This window comes from Xyrauchen texanus, chromosome 30, assembly GCF_025860055.1.
Source record: "Xyrauchen texanus isolate HMW12.3.18 chromosome 30, RBS_HiC_50CHRs, whole genome shotgun sequence".
NCBI lineage: Eukaryota > Metazoa > Chordata > Actinopteri > Cypriniformes > Catostomidae > Xyrauchen > Xyrauchen texanus.
In genome coordinates, this window is record NC_068305.1 from 5,346,931 (window position 1) to 5,368,385 (window position 21,455).

A 21,455-nucleotide genomic window follows, 5' to 3' on the forward strand; every position below is an offset into this window, starting at 1 on the left:
CCAGCCAGGTCTCCTAAACAAACAAATTGGCCCGGTTGCTAGGAAGGGTCGGGTCAAATGGGGTAACCTCCTCGTGGTCACGATTAGGGGTTGTCGCTCTCACTAGGGCACATGGTAAGTTTTGCGTGGATCGCAGAGTCTCCTCATGCTGTGAGTCTCTGTGGTGTCATGCACAGTGAGCCAAGTGATAAGATCTGCGGATTGACAGTCTCAGAAGCGGAGGCAACTGAGATTGTCCTCTGCCACCCGGATTGAAGGGAGTAACCGCGCAACCATGGAGGACCTTAGACGGTCACACTAGACGATTCAGAACAACTTGGCTGAGGGTGTCAAACATCTACTGAATGTTGAGATAAGATCTGGTTCTTTTCAGTCGGTGCTCTCTCTCTCACACACACACGATCAATCTAACATTCTCGGCTTCCCTGGAGATCGGCAAAATAACCGGAGTACCACGTGAACAATCACAACAGACTGAATATGTATGGGATTCATAGAAGTAGCTTTTCCTTGTGTATGTGTGTGATTTTGTATTTATCACCTCAGGCCTTGCCATTGAAAGCGTTATAGCGCATATGTGAAAATTAGTTGTGTTCAATAAACGTACTATTCAGTCTTTAATTGCTCTCTTTTCTACATTTTATTGCCAGATATCCTCATTTTAGTATATGAAAATCACGGTGTCGGGACGCACCTAGTGCGGACAGATAGATTGCTTGTCGCTGGAATTTTATCGTGTCACTTCTGGTTAGGACAAGGTGTAACCGAGGTGACCAAGAACCCAATGGTCACTCTGGTTGAGCTCCAGTGATCATGTGTGGAGATGGGAGAAACTTGAAGGACAACCCTCACTGCAACACTCCACTGATCTAGGTTTCTTTGGCAAAGTGGCCAGACGGAAGCCTCTCCTCAGTGCAAGACACAAAATAGCATCTAAAAGGACTCTCAGACTGTGAGAAACAAGATTCTATGGTCTGATGAAACAAAGATTGAACTGTTTGGCCAAAACACCAAGTGTCATGTCTGGAGGAAACTAGGCATCACTCATCACCTATGCAATATCATCCCAACGGTGAAGCATGGTGGTTGTAGGTTTTAGTGTTTTTCAGTGGCAGGGACTGGGGGATAGGTTAGGGTTGAAGGAATGCTAAATGCAGAAAAATACAGATATCCTTAATAAAAACCTGGTCCAGAGTGCTCAGGACCTCAGACTGGCCGAAGGTTCACCTTCCAACAGGACAATGACCTATTAGCACACAGATAAGACAATGCAAGAGTGGCTAAGGGACAACTCTGAATGTCCTTGAGTGGCCCAGCTAGAGCCATGAACCCAATCGAACATCTCTGGAAAGACCTGAAAATGGCTATCAACCGACGGTCTTCATTCAACCTGAAAGAGCTTGAGAGGATCTTCAAAAGACGAACATCAGAAAATCTCCAAATCCAGGTGTGCAAAGCTTGTCACATCATACCCAAAAAGAATTGATGCCAACCCCAACTACTACCTATCCCCCTCCCCAATCACCAAATCCAATCATCAAAATTCTATATATATATATATATATATATATATATATAAAATTATACATAATTAAAACTAATCTTCCCTCTCCACAGCCCCTCCCCGAGAGACCCCCAAAAACGCAAAATAACTGCCCCATTTCCAATCAAACAAATCCCAAAACCCAAGCCTTCTTCACACCTCCTCGAAAGCTCCCACCCTCCCATCTTAGCACACCACTCCGGAAATGAGGGCGCTCCATCCGACTTCCATCCCGTTAAAATAACCTGCCTACCAATTAGAACACTGGTCAGAACCCAATTTTCTATGCATTTATCCTCCATCTTTATGACCGCCCCATTGTCCAAAATACAGAGTCTGGGGCATAATTAAATTTGAGTGCCCAAAACGTCACATAAAACTCTGAACCCTCAACCAAAATTCTTGGATATTATCACACCACCAAAAAACATTGGTTGTATCTCCATCTTCTGATTGTCATCGCCAGCAGGTGGGTGTGTCTGTAAGACCAAGCCTATACAATCTAGAGGGGTCCATTAGAATCTATGTAAAATCTTGAATTGGATAAAGCACACCCTTGCATCTCTAGATACAGACTTAAAATTTTGTAGAATCCTAGCCAACATGCCTTCCTTCAAATCTTTTGATATTAGTTAAAGCTCTGTCACCCCCGACTCTGAATTAGCAAGGAGGAATACATTGAAGCTTCAATCACCTCTCCTGAGTATCTGTCGATTGGGGGGAGGCTACTCCCAAAAATAGTACAGGGAAGGTGGCACAGCTGTAAATAATTAGAGATTATTAGACTAATTGACAGTATCCTGAGAATTTAGAAAAGGAATGAATAATTATGTGTAGGCAAGGTCAAGATCTAATGGGGTCGGAGACTAATAACAAAATATCAGTGTAAAGCAAAAGCTTATGCGCCATACCTCCAGGCATCACCCATGGAAAATCACCTTCCCTTCTTATCGCCCCTGTTAATGGTTCCGGAGCAAGACAGAACAATAATGGGGAAAGAGGGCAACCCTACTGGGTGCCCCTATCTAGAGTAAAATAATCTGAAATTAATCCAGTTATTTGTACCACTGCTACCGGCCGTCTATAAAAGTTACTTAATCTATCCAATAAAAGTATTCCCAAAAAAGGTGAACATTTCCAAAATCTTAATCCCATTCTACCATTTCAAATGCCTTTCTGCATCATGTTGGACCTCATGTATTCAGATACAAGACAAAGGCAGGCCTAACACAGTCATAAAGCCTGACTGAGGCCAACAAACACAGTCATAAATCTTACTGATAAAAACAGATTACAAATCCCACGAAGCCTTGCTCATTTAACAACCATGTGTGAAATTCTAAATGATCGAATTCTCAACCCTTGTTGGATGAGGTGCACTACAGAATGCCCCTCAGCCATGATGTCATCTGAAGTATAAATACCTCTGAGATCCTTCTGGATATTCCAGAGACTTTGCTTGCCGTGCGTAGACGCAGCTCATCACTGCTCTCAGGTGTAGCCTCGTTGCACAAAGTAGTAACGTACGACTTGAAACTGTGGCCAAACAACCTCTATCTCGCTGGATGAGTTGAGATTACGCTGTGTTCCACCGAACACTTTAACGGATCTGAAGGAGACCGGCAAGCAATCCGCGTCTTCATCCATTTGCCTGAAGTGAAGGAAGATTTCTCTTCCCTCTTCAACAAACGTCGCTGATTTCACCACCAGCTTGCCGAGAATCAGCAGCCGTAGGGACGTTCAATACGTCAGTGAAAAACTAACAGCTGCCTTCTCTCCCACGATCGCGAAACCGGCTTCGGTGCCGGCACTTTACTCTCTCTCCATCTCTGTCGCACTAACCGCACACAAACGCGACCCCTCACCAACATTTGGCTAGTATATAACTTTGTGATAAAGCTCTGCTTTGTCCCCAAGTTATCGCACAAGCGGAGACACGTGGTAAACGGGCAGAATGCATTAAACCGGCTACTCTCTGGCCATATTCGCGGCCATATTCTGAGGCCGGAAATCTCGAGTGACGCACTCTCCACGAGAGTCACGTCCGCCATTTTGTGCACGTCACTCCTTACACACACGCACGCACACAAATACAGTGCATCCGGAAATTATTCACAGCGCTTCACTTTTTCCACATTTTGTTGTTACAGCCAGAGGTTAAATTGGGCCGGAGCGCACCGGAGCGCACCCGGGTCCACAACAGCTCCGTCTCCTTCAGCACCAAATATTGTTATTCCACTTGAATTATTTTTAATCTCCTGACTCCTGACAAATACATGGCATATGAAACTGAATAATTAGCAAGACTACACAGAGACACCCAGGCTACATGGAATTATCGGACATCATAAATGCATTAATCGCTGATTCAGCACCCCGCCCACAGCCATCAAGGGAAAACTGTCACAATTCTAAGCATAACAGCGACGTTACCATGGAAACCCGCTAACGGCTAGAGCGATAGAATATATCCTGCTCATGTCTGTAACTATCTCAGCGCTTCTCAAATGGTTTTGCTTCAGGACAGATTTTATATTGGACATCAAGTGTCGACCTGCCATAGATTAAACATAACCTGTATTTAATGTATCCTGAGTTGCATTTCCTTTTATGTTGCATAGTTTTGTTCATGATTTTTCAGTACATGAACATGCATCAAGTGACATTTTTGTTGTTGATGTCAAAATCTACAGAAACTGTACTTATATGGGCCCATTATTATCCCATTTGTTACCTAATATTACATTTTTATACACCGAAGGAAAGGCTCCTCATTACCATCGTTAGGTCAGTGAGCTAGACTTAAATAATAGTAATAATAATTAATGTATTTATGAAAAATACATACTAGCTTAAACAGATCTTGAAACTTTAAACTGCCACTGTTGATGTCTACATTCTATCTTTAGATTATTTATATGAAACTGAAACATTGTGTCAAAATATAACAGTTACATTTACTCATGTAAAATCCTGAAACAAATTTGTAAAGGTGATGGTGTGTAATATTTTAATATTGTGTAATGGTTAATATTTTTAACTATTTTGGTTAAGGGGCCACATCGTAAGTAGTGCATGGGGTTCCAAATTGTGTTGCTTTTGAGATACAATGTTCTGCATTTATTTGGTTTTTGTAACTTTTAAGCCCAGAAATATTTGTGTACTCAATTTTCTGAAGTGTATCTGTGACTAGTGAGACAATTCTGCAATTGCCTAAAGAATTGTATTGCTTGTATTGTAAAAACTCAATAAAAGGCAGAGATTATACATTTATTTTGCCAACTCTACTTCCCTGTTCATTTATTATTCAGTTTGAATAATAATTTAAAAAAATGTATAGACGAGTTTACTTTTTTTTTTTTTCCTCCTTTCTAAAACTTGTCATGATGCGTTTCTCCTCAATGGTTTTTCAACACACAACAGAATAACACAGGCTGCATGAATATGATAAATAATTACTGCAAGAGTTACATTAACATACAGGTGCGAAGGGACTTCAACGTTTCTAAATTGCACAAATAAAAAATACATTTACATATTCGTCTCTGGCTTGCAATATTTTCTAACATGTTCATTTCTTAAGTTTTCCGAGGGTGAAATCCATTGCCTGCCTGTTAACATTCAAGATAAAAAAATAATAATAAAATAAGTGAATTGTAAAGTATTTGTCTTTGTTTGAATAACTACTCAACCCTAACTTACACATTAATACCGGAAAAAGAGCCCCTTTGGTGTAAAAAGTCATTTTACGGCTTGGATTTTGAATGATGACCATTCACCGTAAATTAGGGCCCCCCCTCCCAACAAAAGCCAATTTAACCACTGGTTACAGCCTTATTCCAAAATGGATTAAATTCATTATTTTCCTCAATTCTACAAACAATACCCCATAATGACAACATGAAGTTTGTTTGAAATCTTTGCAAATTTATTACAAATAAAAAACTAATAAAAAAAATCAAATGTACATAAGTATTCACATCTTTTTCTTAATACTTTGTTGAAGCACCTTTGGCACCAATTACAGCCTCAAGTCTTTTTGTTTATGATACTACAAGTTTGGCAAACCTATTTTTGGGCAGTTTCTCCCATTCTTCTTTGCAGGACCTATCAAGCTCCATCAGGTTAAATGGGGAGCGTCGGTGCACAGCCATTTTCAGATCTCTCCAGAGATGTTCAATCGGGTTCAAGTCTGGGCTCTGGCTGGGCCACTCAAGAACATTCACAGAGTTGTCCCATAGCCACTCCTTTGTTATCTTGAAAGTGTGCTTGGGGTCGTTGTCCTGTTGGAAGATGAATCTTCGCCCAAGTCTGAGGTCCAGAGCACTCTGGAGCAGGTTTTCATCAAGGGCGTCTCTGTACATTGCTGCATTCATCTTTCCCTCGATCCTGACTAGTCTTCCAGTTCCTGCTGCTGAAAAAAATCCCCCACAGCATGATGCTGCATTGAGCATGATCAATCTTTCTTTCATCAGACCAGAGAATTTAGTTTCTCATGGTCAGAGTCCTTCAGGTGCCTTTTGGCAAACTCCAGGTGGGCTGTCATGTCCCTTTTACTGAGGATTGGCTTCTGTCTGGCCACTCTACCATACAGGACTGATTGGTGGAGTGCTGCAGAGATGGTTGTTCTTCTGGAAGGTTCTCCTCTCTCAATAGAGAAACACTGGAGCTCAGTCAGGGGGGTTTCCCGGCCAAACTGAGCACTGGAGCTCAGTCAGGGGGGCTTCCCGGCCAAACTGAGCGATCAGGGGAGAAGATCCTTCGTCAGAGGATGCCAAGGCTCTTCTCCCCTGATCGCTCAGTTTGGCCGGGCGGCCAGCTCTAGGAAGAGTCCTGGTGCTTCAAAACTTCCATTTACGGATGTTGGAGGCCACTGTGCTCATTGGGACCTTCAATGCTGTAGAAATTTTTCTGTACCCTTACCCAGATCTGTGCCTCAATACAATCCTGTCTCAGAGGTTTACAGACAATTCCTAGGAATTCATGGCTTGGTTTGTGCTCTGACATGCACTGTTAACTGTGGGACCTTATATAGACAGGTGTGTGCCTTTCCAAATCATGTCCAATCATGGCTGTGATTACTTGCATACATGCAATTTTTTCATTTTTAATAAATTTGACAATGTAAAACTTCTTTCACGTTGTCATTATGGGGTATTGTTTGTAGAATTTTGAGGAAAATAATGAATTTAATCCATTTTGGAATAAGGCTGTAACATAACAAAATGTGGAAAAAGTGCTGTATATGATTTCTTTTTCTTCATATGTGGCAACATATCTAAACTCACAATGGCATGATCTGAGACGAAGAAGTTTCCAATTGAGCAATCAACAACAGAGGACATGAGGGACTAAGATGTAAAAAATCTATTTATTCTGGAATAAATCTTATGGACAGCTGAATTATATATATATATATATATATATATATATATATATATATATATATATATATATATATATATATATATATATATATATATATATATATATATATAACACACATACACACTCACCTAAAGGATTATTAGGAACACCTGTTCAATTTCTCATTAATGCAATTATCTAATCAACCAATCACATGGCAGTTGCTTCAATGCATTTAGGGGTGTGGTCCTGGTCAAGACAATCTCCTGAACTCCAAACTGAATGTCAGAATGGGAAAGAAAGGTGATTTAAGCAATTTTGAGCGTGGCATGGTTGTTGGTGCCAGACGGGCCGGTCTGAGTATTTCACAATCTGCTCAGTTACTGTGATTTTCACGCACAACCATTTCTAGGGTTTACAAAGAATGGTGTGAAAAGGAAAAACATCCAGTATGTGGCAGTCCTGTGGGCTGAAAATGTCTTGTTGATGCTAGAGGTCAGAGGAGAATGGGCCGACTGATTCAAGCTGATAGAAGAGCAACTTTGCCTGAAATAACCACTCGTTACAACCGAGGTATGCAGCAAAGCATTTGTGAAGCCACAACACGCACAACCTTGAGGCGGATGGGCTACAACAGCAGAAGACCCCACCGGGTACCACTCATCTCCACTACAAATAGGAAAAAGAGGCTACAATTTGCAAGAGCTCACCAAAATTGGACAGTTGAAGACTGGAAAAATGTTGCCTGGTCTGATGAGTCTCAATTTCTGTTGAGACATTCAGATGGTAGAGTCAGAATTTGGCGTAAACAGAATGAGAACATGGATCCATCATGCCTTGTTACCACTGTGCAGGCTGGTGGTGGTGGTGTAATGTGTGGGGGATGTTTTCTTGGCACATTTTAGGCCCCTTAGTGCCAATTGGGCATCGTTAAATGCCACTGCCTACCTGAGCATTGTTTCTGACCAGGTCCATCCCTTTATGGCCACCATGTACCCATCCTCTGATGGCTACTTCCAGCAGGATAATGCACCATGTCACAAAGCTTGAATCATTTCAAATTGGTTTCTTGAACATGACAATGAGTTCACTGTAAAATGACCCCCACAGTCACCAGATCTCAACCCAATAGAGCATCTTTGGGATGTGGTGGAACAGGAGCTTCGTGCCCTGGATGTGCATCCCACAAATCTCCATCAACTGCAAGATGCTATCCTATCAATATGGGCCAACATTTCTAAAGAAATTTTTCAGCACCTTGTTGAATCAATGCCACGTAGAATTAAGGCAGTTCTGAAGGTGAAAGGGGGTCAAACACAGTGTTAGTATGGTGTTCCTAATAATCATTTAGGTGAGTGTATGTGTGTATATATGTATGTATATCTATATATCTATCTCAATCTCATATATATATATATATATATATATATATATATATATATATATATATTATACACACACACACAAGTCCCTACCAGATGGGTTCAAAAGTGTACAAATATCAGTAAGACCAAGATTTTTTTACACATCCTGTGAAGTGTCAAATGTTGCTCTAGGGGGCTTAAATACTTTTGCTGCACTATGATCCATCAATGGATTAAAGTCTACTCCCAATATTATATCATTAGGGGTGCCAGCAGCTTGCAACATACCTTCAAGATCTATAAAAATGCCCCAATCATCAGCGTTAGGGGTGTAAATATTAGCCAAAAATTAACCTTTGCCCCTGAATTTCTGCCAAAACAATAATGACTACCTAATTCATCTTTAATCTGTTTAAGACATTTGAAATCCATATGCTTACTTATCAGTGCAATATCAGTGTAATGACTCCCCTGCACTTACACGTCCACCCCATATCTTCCCAAAATGTTCAGGTTCCTACAGGAAAAGATGTTGAAGAAACACGATCATATTTCTTACATTTATGAAGATAAATAATTTTCCCATTTATGGGGTGCCCCAACCCATTCAAAAGGCCATTCAGTTTCCGGTGAGCCGGCCCATTCAACAGCTATATTACCCAATCACTCTAATGTTCTGCAAGAAATAATCCACAAAACAAACCCCAGCTGCTAGGCGGAACCAGCACAAAAAGAAACGAAAAAAGGCACTCCGCTTCCTCGGACGATCAGGTGGATGTTCAGAGAGTCGGTTCACTTGGCTGCAATGTCATAACCACAAAAGAACTTAGTCCACTGACTTTATGAAGAGCATGGCTTGCTGGGGACATGTAAATATTTTACGACCATCTTTAGTATCTATTCTCCATTTGGCCGGGAACATCAGTTCAAAAGTGACCTTACATTGATGTAAGAGTTTCTTGCATTCCTTAAATCGATCACGTTGCTCTCCTTGAATTTGCAATGTCTGGGAACAAGAAAATTAAGCCTTCCAATAAAGCCTTCCACTACTCCTCGCCTTGCGTAACATGAGATCTTCATCTGATGACCTCAGAAATTTGGCCAGAATTGATCAGGGCCTGTCTCCCTCAGCGGATCGCCAAGCCAGAACCCTGTGAGATCGCTCCATTTCACGTTATTCCACCTGTTACAATTCTCCAAATCCTCCAACTTCTCCCAGACTACTCCAAATCCACCTTGGTTGCTAGCGGATTAGCAGCCATTTCCCTCTCCGATGACTCAAGATAATTGATCCATTTGACACGTCAGTGAATTTCTTCTCCATAGCAGTGATCGATCGCAAGACAATGATCTTCGCCAGCATTGCTGACACGTTCAACAATTGTCGCCGAATTTCCTTCACTTCTCCGGCCAAATCGACTCCCTGGCTCGAGGCCTCTGGAGGGTGTCAGCTTGAGCATGCAAGTGTCTTTTAATGTCTCCAGAGCCTGAAGATATTGAATTCTTTGACATATTGTCTTCCTAGAACAGTTATGGGACAGAGCGTATCGAATTTCACTGGTTTATGACACACAAAGTATCAAAACTACCAAAGTGTGTAGAGCTCGTCGTTCACACGTCTGAACCTTGCATGGCGTCACGTGACTCCCCATCAATACAGTTTTTTCTTTTAATAATTTTGCAAAGTTCGCAAAAAATTTTTTTTTGCCTTGTCATTATGGGGTATGAAGGGTAGATTAATAAAAAAAAAAAAAAGAAACAAAGTATTTTAGCATAAGGCTGCAACAAAAAAAATTTAAAAATTAAGAGGTCTGAATATTTTCTGAATGTTTAAAATTGAGTTCCATTTTCTTTTCTTTGGGCATCATTAACTGTATTACCAAAACACATTACAAACATAAATTCGACAAGAACGCACATATGGCATTATTTTGGGAGCACAAAAGGAATTTATTAGGCTTATTTATAATGTTTATTATTATCATCATCATCTTTACATTTACAAAGTGTCATTATTTTTTAATTTGTAGACTATTAGTAATTTTCCACCTGCTGTTGTTAACTGATACAATGGGAAATTGGGTCGTTGGAGAGGGTAAATGTTTGGATTTGAGGTGGTGGTTATATAAGATTTTTTGATCACTTCGATATTTTAATTGCTTTTAATTTAAAGAGTAATTTGAAAATTAGAAATGTCTTTCGTGTTTCAATACATTAATTTCTTTAAGGCAAAATCAATTAAGAAAAAATATTCACCGACCCTCAGCAAGGGTGTTGACAATATAATCAGATAAATCGCAATATTTAAGCAGATTTATCAATAAAATCTTTTTTACATATTGCCAAGCCCTATCATCTACATAACAGTGAAAGGACATTCCATGTTTCTTAAATATAGATCCTAAATGAAGCATATAATGTGGTCTACTGTATCAAACACTGAACTTAAGTATAAAAGCAGAAGTATTTCAGAACCCCCCGAATCCACAGATAACAAAATATAATTTAAAACTTTTAAGAGTGAGGACTCGGTACTATAATGTGCTCTAAACCCAGACTGGAATAACTGTAGTACTATTTATATCTCCAAAAATTCTGCAATTGAAGGAGAATGACTTTCTCTAAAATTTCAGAAATAAAAAAGGTCAAATAGAAATTGTTCTAAAATGTGAATAGACTGACGGGTCAAGATTTGGCCTTTTAAGCAGGAGTTGAACAGCAATATGCCTGAAATAATCTCGGACGATATATCGCAGCCATTAATACAGCCACACAGCCCGCAACACATGTTTTCAGCATCTGCCCCAAATTTAAAAAATCTGCGTTATCGACAGTATCTACAGTGAGTGCATGAGTGGACTTACCCCCTCCTCTTGTAGCAGTAACCTGAGGCCTGGCTTGACTTTCATGACCTCTGACACAAGGAACAGAGCACCGCAAGCGAAGGTGGGGTTCTGCTCACAGCTAACCTGCAGTAACCTCTTCACAAATGCCTTCACGCGTCTGAGCACTATATCAGTCTTCAGTGACTTGTACAACAGGTTGAGAAACATGCTCTGTCTAGAGCTCGCTGACAATCCAGGGTCCAACAACTTTCTGTAGAACACAATAAAATTAAAAACATAAACCACAATACTCTCAATGACATCTGACTTATGACTACATACAGTGGGGTCCAAAAGAGACCACTGGTGAAAATCTTGTATTTTGCATTTTCTAAAAAACATTTATTACAAACTCCTCTATATAATCAGCATAACAATTCAAGTAAAAAGTTCCAAATGTCTTAATAATTGGTAGATCACCCTTTTGATTTACTAGTGCATTCACTATAGCTGGCATCAATAAAACCTGACAGTCCATGCTATTCCAGCATGATTTGAGAATGTTCTAAAAAAAGTATCTTGTGTGCTTAAATAAAAGCAAGGAAATCTTACTGTCTGTACTGTAGTTAGCATGCTTACAGAAATCTCATAATTTACTCACATTACGTTGTCTCAAACTTGTATAACTCCCCCCGAAACACAAAGATATTTTAACGGAGACATGATGTTTGTTGGTTCACACATTGCAAGTGAATTGTGACCAAATTCTTAAGATCAAAAAAGTTAATAAGACTGCAGTAGTTTTGTCTTCTGAAGCAATCTAATCGATTTTGGGTAACAGAACAACTCTCACTATAAATCTTGACATCAACCTAAAAAAAGTCTCTCCATTCTTTCACCACTGTTCCCTCACCTTCCTCCCAACATGTACTTCAAAAAGAGCAATTTGAAACTTATTGCAGCACTTCATGTCATTAACTCATTTTGATTAAAAAAAGCTTGAATAAAAGGATAAAAGCATATGCTAATGAACGAATGTAAATGTACATCAGCAATCTCCTTTGTGACAATGATTTCAAGCTCGATATAGACCACCAGGTATATATGCTAAATTCCTAAGTGAATTTGCTTATTTTCTGTCAGATCTAGTAGTTGGTGAGGACAGAGCTCTAATTGTTGGTGACTTCAACATTCACATACAGTAGATAATGAAAATGACACATTGGAATTAGTATTGATCTATATTTTCAACTCTGTTGGGGTCAGACAAAATGTGACCGGACCATATAATCACCATAATCATACTCTAGACTCAAGTCTGTCATTTGGAGTTGATGTGGATAATATAGCAGTTCTGCCACAGAGCGATGACATCCGAGATCATTACCTCATCTCTTATATGTTGTGATGTCCAAGGTCACTTAATCTATGCCGCATTATCGATCAGGTAGAACCACTTTCGACCACTAAAAAAGGTTTCACTAATAATTTTCAAGATCTGTCTAAAATACTCTACATCAAGTTCTACTGAACTTTTAGGAATGCAGTCACAGAATATATGAAAACGGCCTTCTCTAGCACTTTAGATCATAGAAGGGGGACGATACCAAGGAAAGATTAATGTCCCACACCATGTTACAATGATCACACTCATGCTCTTAAGGAGTAGCTCGGAAAATTGAGCGCAAGTGGAAGAGTACAAAATTAGAGGCATTTCGTGGTAAATAGAGGGATAGCGTCCCTTTGAAAATGCTAATTTCTTCATGCGCCATCAGGCAACTCATCACGTGAAATCACTCGACAAACCGTGGATGGGCTTCTTAGAATTAAAATATGTGTTGTACTTCTCACCAGGTGGAGCACGAAAGACTTTAAGAGCTCACGCCCCTGTCTTGTTAGTGACAGGTCGCCTGATATGTCTTTTGTGGGTGCGTCATACAGTATCTCATGCACATTTGAATTTATTTCCTTGTTAGAAAGGTATTTGAAAATATTATTACATATAAAAGGCTACATATGTGGGCTGCTGTATGCATTTATTGTAGGTTATTTTAAGATTATAGAATTTCAATGTGTAGAGGAAATGCATTGTTTTTAAATCATGTTTAATATGGATATGCAATGTTAATTTCACTGCAAAGAGCATTAGTGAATGATTGTCTTATTTCATAAATGAACATGTTTGGTGTTATGAAAAAAATATTATGGATAGTCGATTATAAAACGGACACTTCCCTGATTTCTTAGAGGGTTGTTGGATTACTAAATTTGAGAACCTCTGGATTTTGATTTGCCGAAATAGTTCACAATTACTTATGGGAGCAGCATATTAGTTAATTCCCTCATTACATATGTTAAGCACACACTTTTGAATGCCATTTTGATTTTCATGGCACTTGGAATATTTTAAAGTGATTTATTTCAAACATTGTTGATTTGTTTTACGGCTCATAAATAAGCGGAGTGTGTGGCTGGGCAAGGGTAATTGGCATGATGTATGAATACAGACTTTTGATTGTCGCTCTGGGAAAACGCTGGCTCGTAACTGCTGGTCTAGGATCAGCTACCCCTCCTCAAATTCAAACCTTAATAACTAGTAAGAAACTAGTTAACACACTCTCAGTGGCTGTGGATGAATTCATCTTCCATTAGTGGTTTAGGCCAAGTGAGGTGTCCATGTGATTTTTGACCCGGAGAATGCCTTTATCTATTATATAACACACATTTTTACAACAAATATTAAATAGTGTAGGTCTTGGAACAATACATGGTTGCATTGAAAACAAGATCTAACTTGGTAGCATTTCTTTAATTATTGATCCGTTTTAATTATTAATTCTATCCATTCAATTAAACTTGATGTGAGCCAGCATTGACTTTAGCGGAAATAGATTTATCAGACACATTCCTTAAACTTGTGAAAGAGACTGTCTCCTCTGGATTTTATCTTAACTTCCAAAACTTTTCAAGTCATTGCTGCATGGCATTGTCGGTGCAGAGCACTTTATGGCAAATGGGATTCAAGTGTTTAGCGCACTTAACTTTTATTGCCATTTACAATGAACACAGTCTGGGTATATGCTTCAAATGATTAGGACTGACAGAGCCGGATTTGTGAAAACTGGTGGTGCAGTTGGAGGCATTTAATTGTGACTCCCCTACCCTCTTTGCCTTGTGGCAACAGATGTTTAACTTTTGGAGCTACAATATTTGCATAATAATATAGTCACAATGTTAAAACGACTGATTGCGGAGCAGAAGATATGCATTCACAAACAGTGAAGGAAAAGGATGCAATATTATTTACATGTTTTAACCTGGCTGGCAGAACAAGTTATTGTAGCTAACATGAATAAGAGGTGCCTGGCAGCTACAGTAATCATTTCTGTGGAGGATCAGCTGTCTATCATATTGCAGAATAGATTATTATTTTTGTGCCAGAGACCTCTCAGGCAGTGAAAAACAAAAATCAGAGAAAACTACATGTAAAAGATATAGGCCAATTAATTTTTAAATGGAGGATATCAATATTTGTTTTTATGCAAATATTGACTTTTGTTGTGCTTGGCAAAGTAAACCTGTGTTAAAATATTTTGGATATTTCAAAAAGTTCTTTTTCCCCACACAGGCATATCAGACACAGTAACTTGTGTGATGTTGCATGTTGCTTGTTTGGATGTTAAGCACAGTTTTGTAGGCTAATATTTAGATTTTTTAAATATTTTTGTTTGGAATTAAATAGTTTAAAATGATTCCTTTTAAGCCTGGTTGATTTGTTACACAAATTAATAAATTAACAAATGTTGTCTTATATCTTCTGGTCTAGGATCAGCTTCCCCACCTTTCAGAAGTGAAAGGATGAATCTCTAGATCAGTGACTGTGGAAGAATTCATCTTACATTACTTGAGTGGTTTCGGCCAATCGCTGCATCCGTGCGACCATGGACGCAGAGAATGTCTTTATACTTTTAAAATGTGAAATGATTTAATAAATGGTGCAATTCTTGGATTAAACCATGGGCTACAGATTATGATAGCACTGAAAATGTGTTCATCACAAATTTGTAGAGTTTCTTTTTAATTATATCCATTCACATTCAAAATCAATAATAATCCAATCAAACTCTGAATGAATCAGATGAGTCTGGTGGAAATAAATTAGTCAGACATGTCCTCAAACTTGTGAAGAAGACTTTCTCCACTAGATTTTAACTTTTCAAATCATCGCTGCATGACATTGTGGGTGCGGACCGCTGGCGTATTTAATTCAAGCGGTCCAGGCGTTTCCATTTTATTTTGAAAATTATTTTTAGAAGTCCATCCATCCATCCATCTTCAACCGCTTATCCGAAGTCGGGTCGCGGGGGCAGCTGCTCCAGCAGGGGGCCCCAAACTTCCCTATCCCGAGCCACATTAACCAGCTCTGACTGGGCGACCCCGAGGCGTTCCCAGGCCAGTGTGGAGATGTAATCTCTCCACCTAGTCCTGGGTCTTCCCCGAGGCCTCCTCCCAGCTGGACGTGCCTGAAACACCTCCCTAGGGAGGCGGCCAGGGGGCATCCTTACCAGATGCCCAAACCACCTCAACTGACTCCTTTCAACGCAAAGGAGCAGCGGCTCTACTCCGAGCTCCTCACGGATGACTGAGCTCCTCACCCTATCTCTAAGGGAGAAGCCCGCCACCCTTCTGAGGAAGCCCATTTCGGCCGCTTGTACTCGCGACCTAGTTCTTTCGGTCATGACCCAACCTTCATGACCATAGGTGAGGGTAGGAACGAAAATTGACCGGTAGATCGAGAGCTTTGCCTTTCGGCTCAGCTCTCTTTTCGTGACAACGGTGCGATAGAGCAGGGGCAATACCGCCCCTGCTGCCCCGATTCTCCGGCCAACCTCCCGCTCCATTGTCCCCTCACTCGTGAACAAGACCCCGAGGTACTTGAACTCCTTCACTTGGGGCAAAACCTCATTCCCTAAAAAACATATTTTTAGAAGTGAAAAATAAAAACTTGGCCTACACATGGAAAAATTGTTGTATATTCATTTAAATGTCCAAAATAAAAAGCACTTTTGAAATATTTATGAACATTTCTGGGTTGTTATTTACCTAGGTTGAAGTTAAATAGATATGTAATTGTGTGCAGCCTAACTGATGTTTGTAAAAGTATGTGACACTAGTATTATATTTAAATGTATCTATTGTCGTAAACCAAAGTTAAATTCAGTGCATCTTAAATGCATTTTATCATAGAGTTGAAGTCAGAAGTTTACATACCTTAGCCAAATACATTCAATTGTAGAAAACATTCCCTGTCTCAGGTCAGTTGGGATCACCATTTTAAGATTGTGAAATGTCAGAATAATAGTTGAGAGAATTATTTATTTCAGCTTTTATTTCTTTCATCACATTCCCAGTGGGTCAGAAGTTTACATACACTTTGTTTTTGGTATTTGGTAGCATTACCTTTAAATTGTTTAACTTCGGTCAAACCTTTTGGGTAGCCTTCCACAAGCTTCTCACAATAAGTTGCTGGAATTTTGGCCCATTCCTCCAGACAGAACTGGTGTAATGGAGTCAGGTTTGTAGGCCTCCTTGCCCGCACATGCTTTTTCAGTTCTGCCCACAAATTTTCTATCGGTTTGAGGTCAGGGCTTTGTGATAGCCACTCCAATACCTTGACTTTGTTGTCCTCAAGTCATTTAGCCACAACTTGAAGTATGATTGAGGTCATTGTCCATTTGGAAGACCCATTTGTGACAGAGCTTTAACTTTCTGGCTGATGTCTTGAGATGTTGCTTCAATAAATCCACAATTTTCCTTCCTCATGCTGCCATCTATTTTGTGAAGTGCACCAGTCCCTCCTGCAGCAAAGCACCCCTATGCTGCCACCCCCATGCTTCAAGTTTGGGATGGTTTTCTTTGGCTTGCAAGCCTCACCCTTTTTCCTCCAAACATAACAATGGTCATTATGGCCAAACAGTTCAATTTTTGTTTTATTAGGCCAGAGGATATTTCCCCATGCACTTGTAAACTGTAGTCTGGCTTTTTTATGGTGGGTTTGGAGCCGAGGCTACTTCCTTGTCGATATAGGACTCGTTTTACTGTGGATATAGATACTTGTCTACCTGTTTCCTCCATCTTCAGAAAGTCTGTTCTAGGATTGATTTGCACTTTTCGCACAAAACTATGTTCATCTCAAGGAGACAGCATGCGTTTCCTTCCTGAGCGGTATGATGGCTGTGTGGTCCCATAGTATTTATAGTTGCGTACTATTGTTTGTACAGATGTACAGGTACCTTTAGGCATAATGTGGCAACTGGTCCACATAAAACATTATGCTTATAATCTTCTTTGAAGTGTTTTGCATAGAGTGCCCCATGCTTTAGGTTAGTGGTCGACTGATATGGGTTTCTCAATGGCTACCGATTTCTAGAGAAGAATGGCCTATGGCCATTATTATCAGTAGTTCTTGCAGCACTAGTTAAATGCAACAATTCTTGATATCAATTTCAACATCAAAAAAAGTAACTGATTCAAGTAATTATTCAACAATATATAAAAAGCCAGTAATAAAATAAGAACTTGAAACAAATCAAAAGCTATAGAACAAATAATAACAAAAGGGGCCTGTACCATGAAGGTAGGTCAGAATTTACCAGTGTTTATAGCCAAAGTAACTTGCGCAACATGGCTAACTTGCTCTGTGGCAGGTATTGTTCTGGGTAACAGATCTAGTATGCAAATGTAAAAGTTTTTATATTTTAAATAAAAGTTAAGGTTTTTAAATTAATAAGCCTGTGTGTTCTTGTTATGGACATAATGTATATGAATTAGGGCTGCAACTAACGATTATATTGATAATTGATAAATCTTCGATTTCGTCGATTAATCGGATAAAAGAAAAAAAGTTTTTTTTTCCTGTATTTTATAAAATTTTTATTTATTTTTTAAATAGAAATGACAAAGGGCGTAAGGATTTGGTTTGTTTTACAGAGGGGCAGCTGTGGCTCAGGTGGCAGAGCGGCTTGTCCACTAATCGCAGTGTTGGTGGTTCGATTACTGGCACTCCACATGCCTCCACATGCCATCACTTAGGCACTCCACATGCCTAAGTGACCTTGGGCAAGACACTGAACCACAAGTTGCTCCCAATGGCAGGTTAGCGCCTTGCATGGCAGCTCTGCAGTCAATGGTGTGTGAGAATGTGAATTCGCAGTGTAAAACGCTTTGAATACAGCTAAGGTTAAAAAGGTGCTATATAACTGCAGACTATTTACATGACTGAATTCATGATTCTATACTCTAACAAAACTTTGAACAAAGATCATGAACAATCATGATGTTAGAATGTATTTCTATTATTACATTTAGTACATATGCAAAACAGTTCCTTTCATTACTTTTTGTTCTAAGTGTTACAAGTACAGTTCATTAAAGAGTAAAATGATCCATCATTTGATGGGATGGAGTGGGACAAAAAACAGCCAGGCAGAGGGCAATGGTGACACCAGAAAATAAATATTAATAATTCTGCCCAGCTGAAAAATGTATTATTGTTAAGATACATATACTTGTACACGGTCACTGATTACATACATTTGAAGTATTTTAAATTAATATGGGAGGTTTTAAAATAGTATGGTCGCAGTAAAATTTTTCTAAACGAATATTTTCAAAAATATATGTACATTATTATCCTGTCAAAAAAATAATGTTTGCCATGGTATAAATTTACTGGTGGAATCGGATATTACATTAGGTACTATCAGGATGATAAAATCAGTTAGCATAACCCTTAGCATTATTACACATTATATTCAGCATTAAATACGGTATAATATTCAATCGACTGTAAAAGCAGTGCAGATTCACTTGGGCTTAAGTCTCATTTTCTGGGAGTCAAGTGACACAATGCAAGGTTCATACATGTGAACAATGAGCTCTGTGCACTTTGCTAGTTTTAACACTATTATTGACATAAACTGGTGAAATTCGATACACTGTTCCATAACAGTTCTAGGAGAAAAATGTCAAAGAATACAAAATCCTCGGGCTCTGGAGACATTAAAAGACACGTGCTCAAGATGACACCATTGAGCAGGCCCCGATCCCGGGAGTCGATTTGGTCGAAGAAATTAGGGAAATTCAGCAAGAAATGTTAAACATGTCGGCAATGCTGACGAGACAAAATTCACTGAGGTGGTTACAAGAGTGGGGGATGTCGAGAACTGAATAGATTATCTGGAGTCATCGGAGAAAGAATTAACTGCTAATCCGCTAGCGAACAAGGTGGATTTGGAGCATGTCTGGGAAAAGTTAGAGGACATAAAATCCGCAGCCAGCGGAATAACGTCCGAATCATCAGAATTCCTGAGACTGAAGAGGGTCAGGATACGGTGAAATTCCTGGAGGGGCTCCTTCCAAATCTGATTGATATAATGGGCCATAAACTGGAAATTGAGCGAGCTCAAGGGGCTCAGCGATCTGCTGAGGGAGACAGGCCCGAACGATTCTGGCCAAATTTCTGAGATCATTAGATGAACACCTTGTGTTACGCAAGGCGAGGAGTAAAGGAATGCTGTTTTGGAAGAACCAAAGCATTTTCTTGTTCCCAGACTATGCAAATTCAACAAAAGAGAAATGTGATCGATTCAAGGAATAGAAGAAACTCTTACATGAATGGAAGGTCGCTTTTGCACTGATGTTTCTGGCCAAATTGTGAATAAATGCTAAGGATCCCTGTAAAACATGGACATGTCCCCAATAAAGTCAATGAAGAGAGGGGAGGAGGGGGTGGCTGGTTCCACCTAGCGGCTGGAGTTTGATTTGTGGAGTAACACCTTTGGGACAGTTATGTGGATGAATCTACACATTCTTTGTGTTTATTCAGGCTATTGGCTGGAGTTTGTTTTATTGATTATCTTTAGTTGTGTAATTCTGTCTCACAATATTTGTGACACCTGACATGAGCAATCTGATGCCAAAGTACATGGACTATATGAGTTTAGAGGAATGGATGGCAGTTGGTGCTTTCATGTACAGGATTAATACACACTTTTCTTTTTTCTGTTTGTTTGGTTCTGGGGAAATTTCAGGGTTTTATTCTTACACTAAGGTTGGAATGTGGTCTTTACTATTTTTATTTTGACACACAATCTATTGTTCCTAATGTCAAATGTTAGTATGAGCGGATTGTCTCTCCAGGTGAAATGTGAATGGTTGGGGCACCCCATAAAAAGGAAGGTTATCTCTCTTCTAAAGGGTAAGAAACATAGGTGTTTCTTCAAGATGCAACTTCCCAAATCTTCCTGAATTTTTCAGCTTCCTGAAGGGGTGGACATGTTTTCTTTAATGCTGGCTCAAGTAAGAGCAAGGGAATTATTACATTGATTAGTAAGCATCTATAATTCAAATCTCACAAATTATTTTAATAATTCAAACATTTACACACCTAACGTTGATGATCGGGGCTTTTTTTATAGATCTTGAAGGACACACCTCATGCTATAATATTGGGAGGAGACTTTAATCTTTTGATGGACTCCTTGATCATAGTGAACCAAAAGTGTGCAAGCACCCTACAGCAATACTGACGCTTCACGGGATGTGTAAAAATCTTGGTCTTACAGATATTTTGAGACTTTTGAACACATCTGGTAATGACTATAAAAAATGTTCCATTAGTCCATAAGATTTACTCTAGAATAGATTTTGTTTATTATATCTAAGTCCCTCATTTCATCTGTTGCTGATTGCTCAATTGGAAACATTTAGCCTCAGATCGCCCTGGTGTTTAGAGGTGTTGCCACAGATGGAGAAAAGAAAATCTTGTAGTTGGCACTTTCATGTTTCCCTTTTGCAAAATCCTGAATTCTAACAAATGCTTAAGGCTGAAATCAAATGTTTATATGGAGACCAACTGGTCCTCCGTGTCCTCTGTGTGTGGCTTGGGAGGCACTTAAGGTGGTTCTTAGGAGCCAGATCATACAGTATGCCTCGTTCACCAAAATATCCAAAGCACTAGAACTCGTGGAATTGGAAGGGAATATTAAAAGTGCAGAGGCAGAGCTGAATATCATCTGATGGCCTCAGGGAATTGACCTGATTGAAATACAAATAGAATACAATTGTGTCACGGAAGGTGGAGTTTTGGCTATTCAGGGCAAGACAGTCAAATTGTGAGTCAGGGGGACAAGGCAGAAAAACATCTGGTTAGATTTATAAAGCAGAGAGTGTCTTTTTCTACCATTCCCTGCTTATGAAATCTGCTGGTGGTGAAATATTTACCTTGGCCATTGATATTAATAATGCTTTTAAAGAAATCTTGATCTCTATAGTTCCACGTCTTTGTCTACTGAT

At 39.4% G+C, this 21,455-nt stretch overlaps 1 protein-coding gene across 2 annotated transcripts in view; it reads right to left on the reverse strand.

Annotated features, from left to right (window-relative positions):
* Window positions 1-21,455, reverse strand: part of cebpz (CCAAT enhancer binding protein zeta) — a 166,103-nt gene that overhangs the window by 95,823 nt on the left and 48,825 nt on the right. For both annotated transcript variants that reach the window (XM_052098572.1, XM_052098571.1), the window contains exon 3: window positions 11,139-11,370. In XM_052098572.1, coding sequence (XP_051954532.1) covers window positions 11,139-11,370 — 232 coding nt within the window. The remainder of the gene's footprint in view (window positions 1-11,138; window positions 11,371-21,455) is intronic.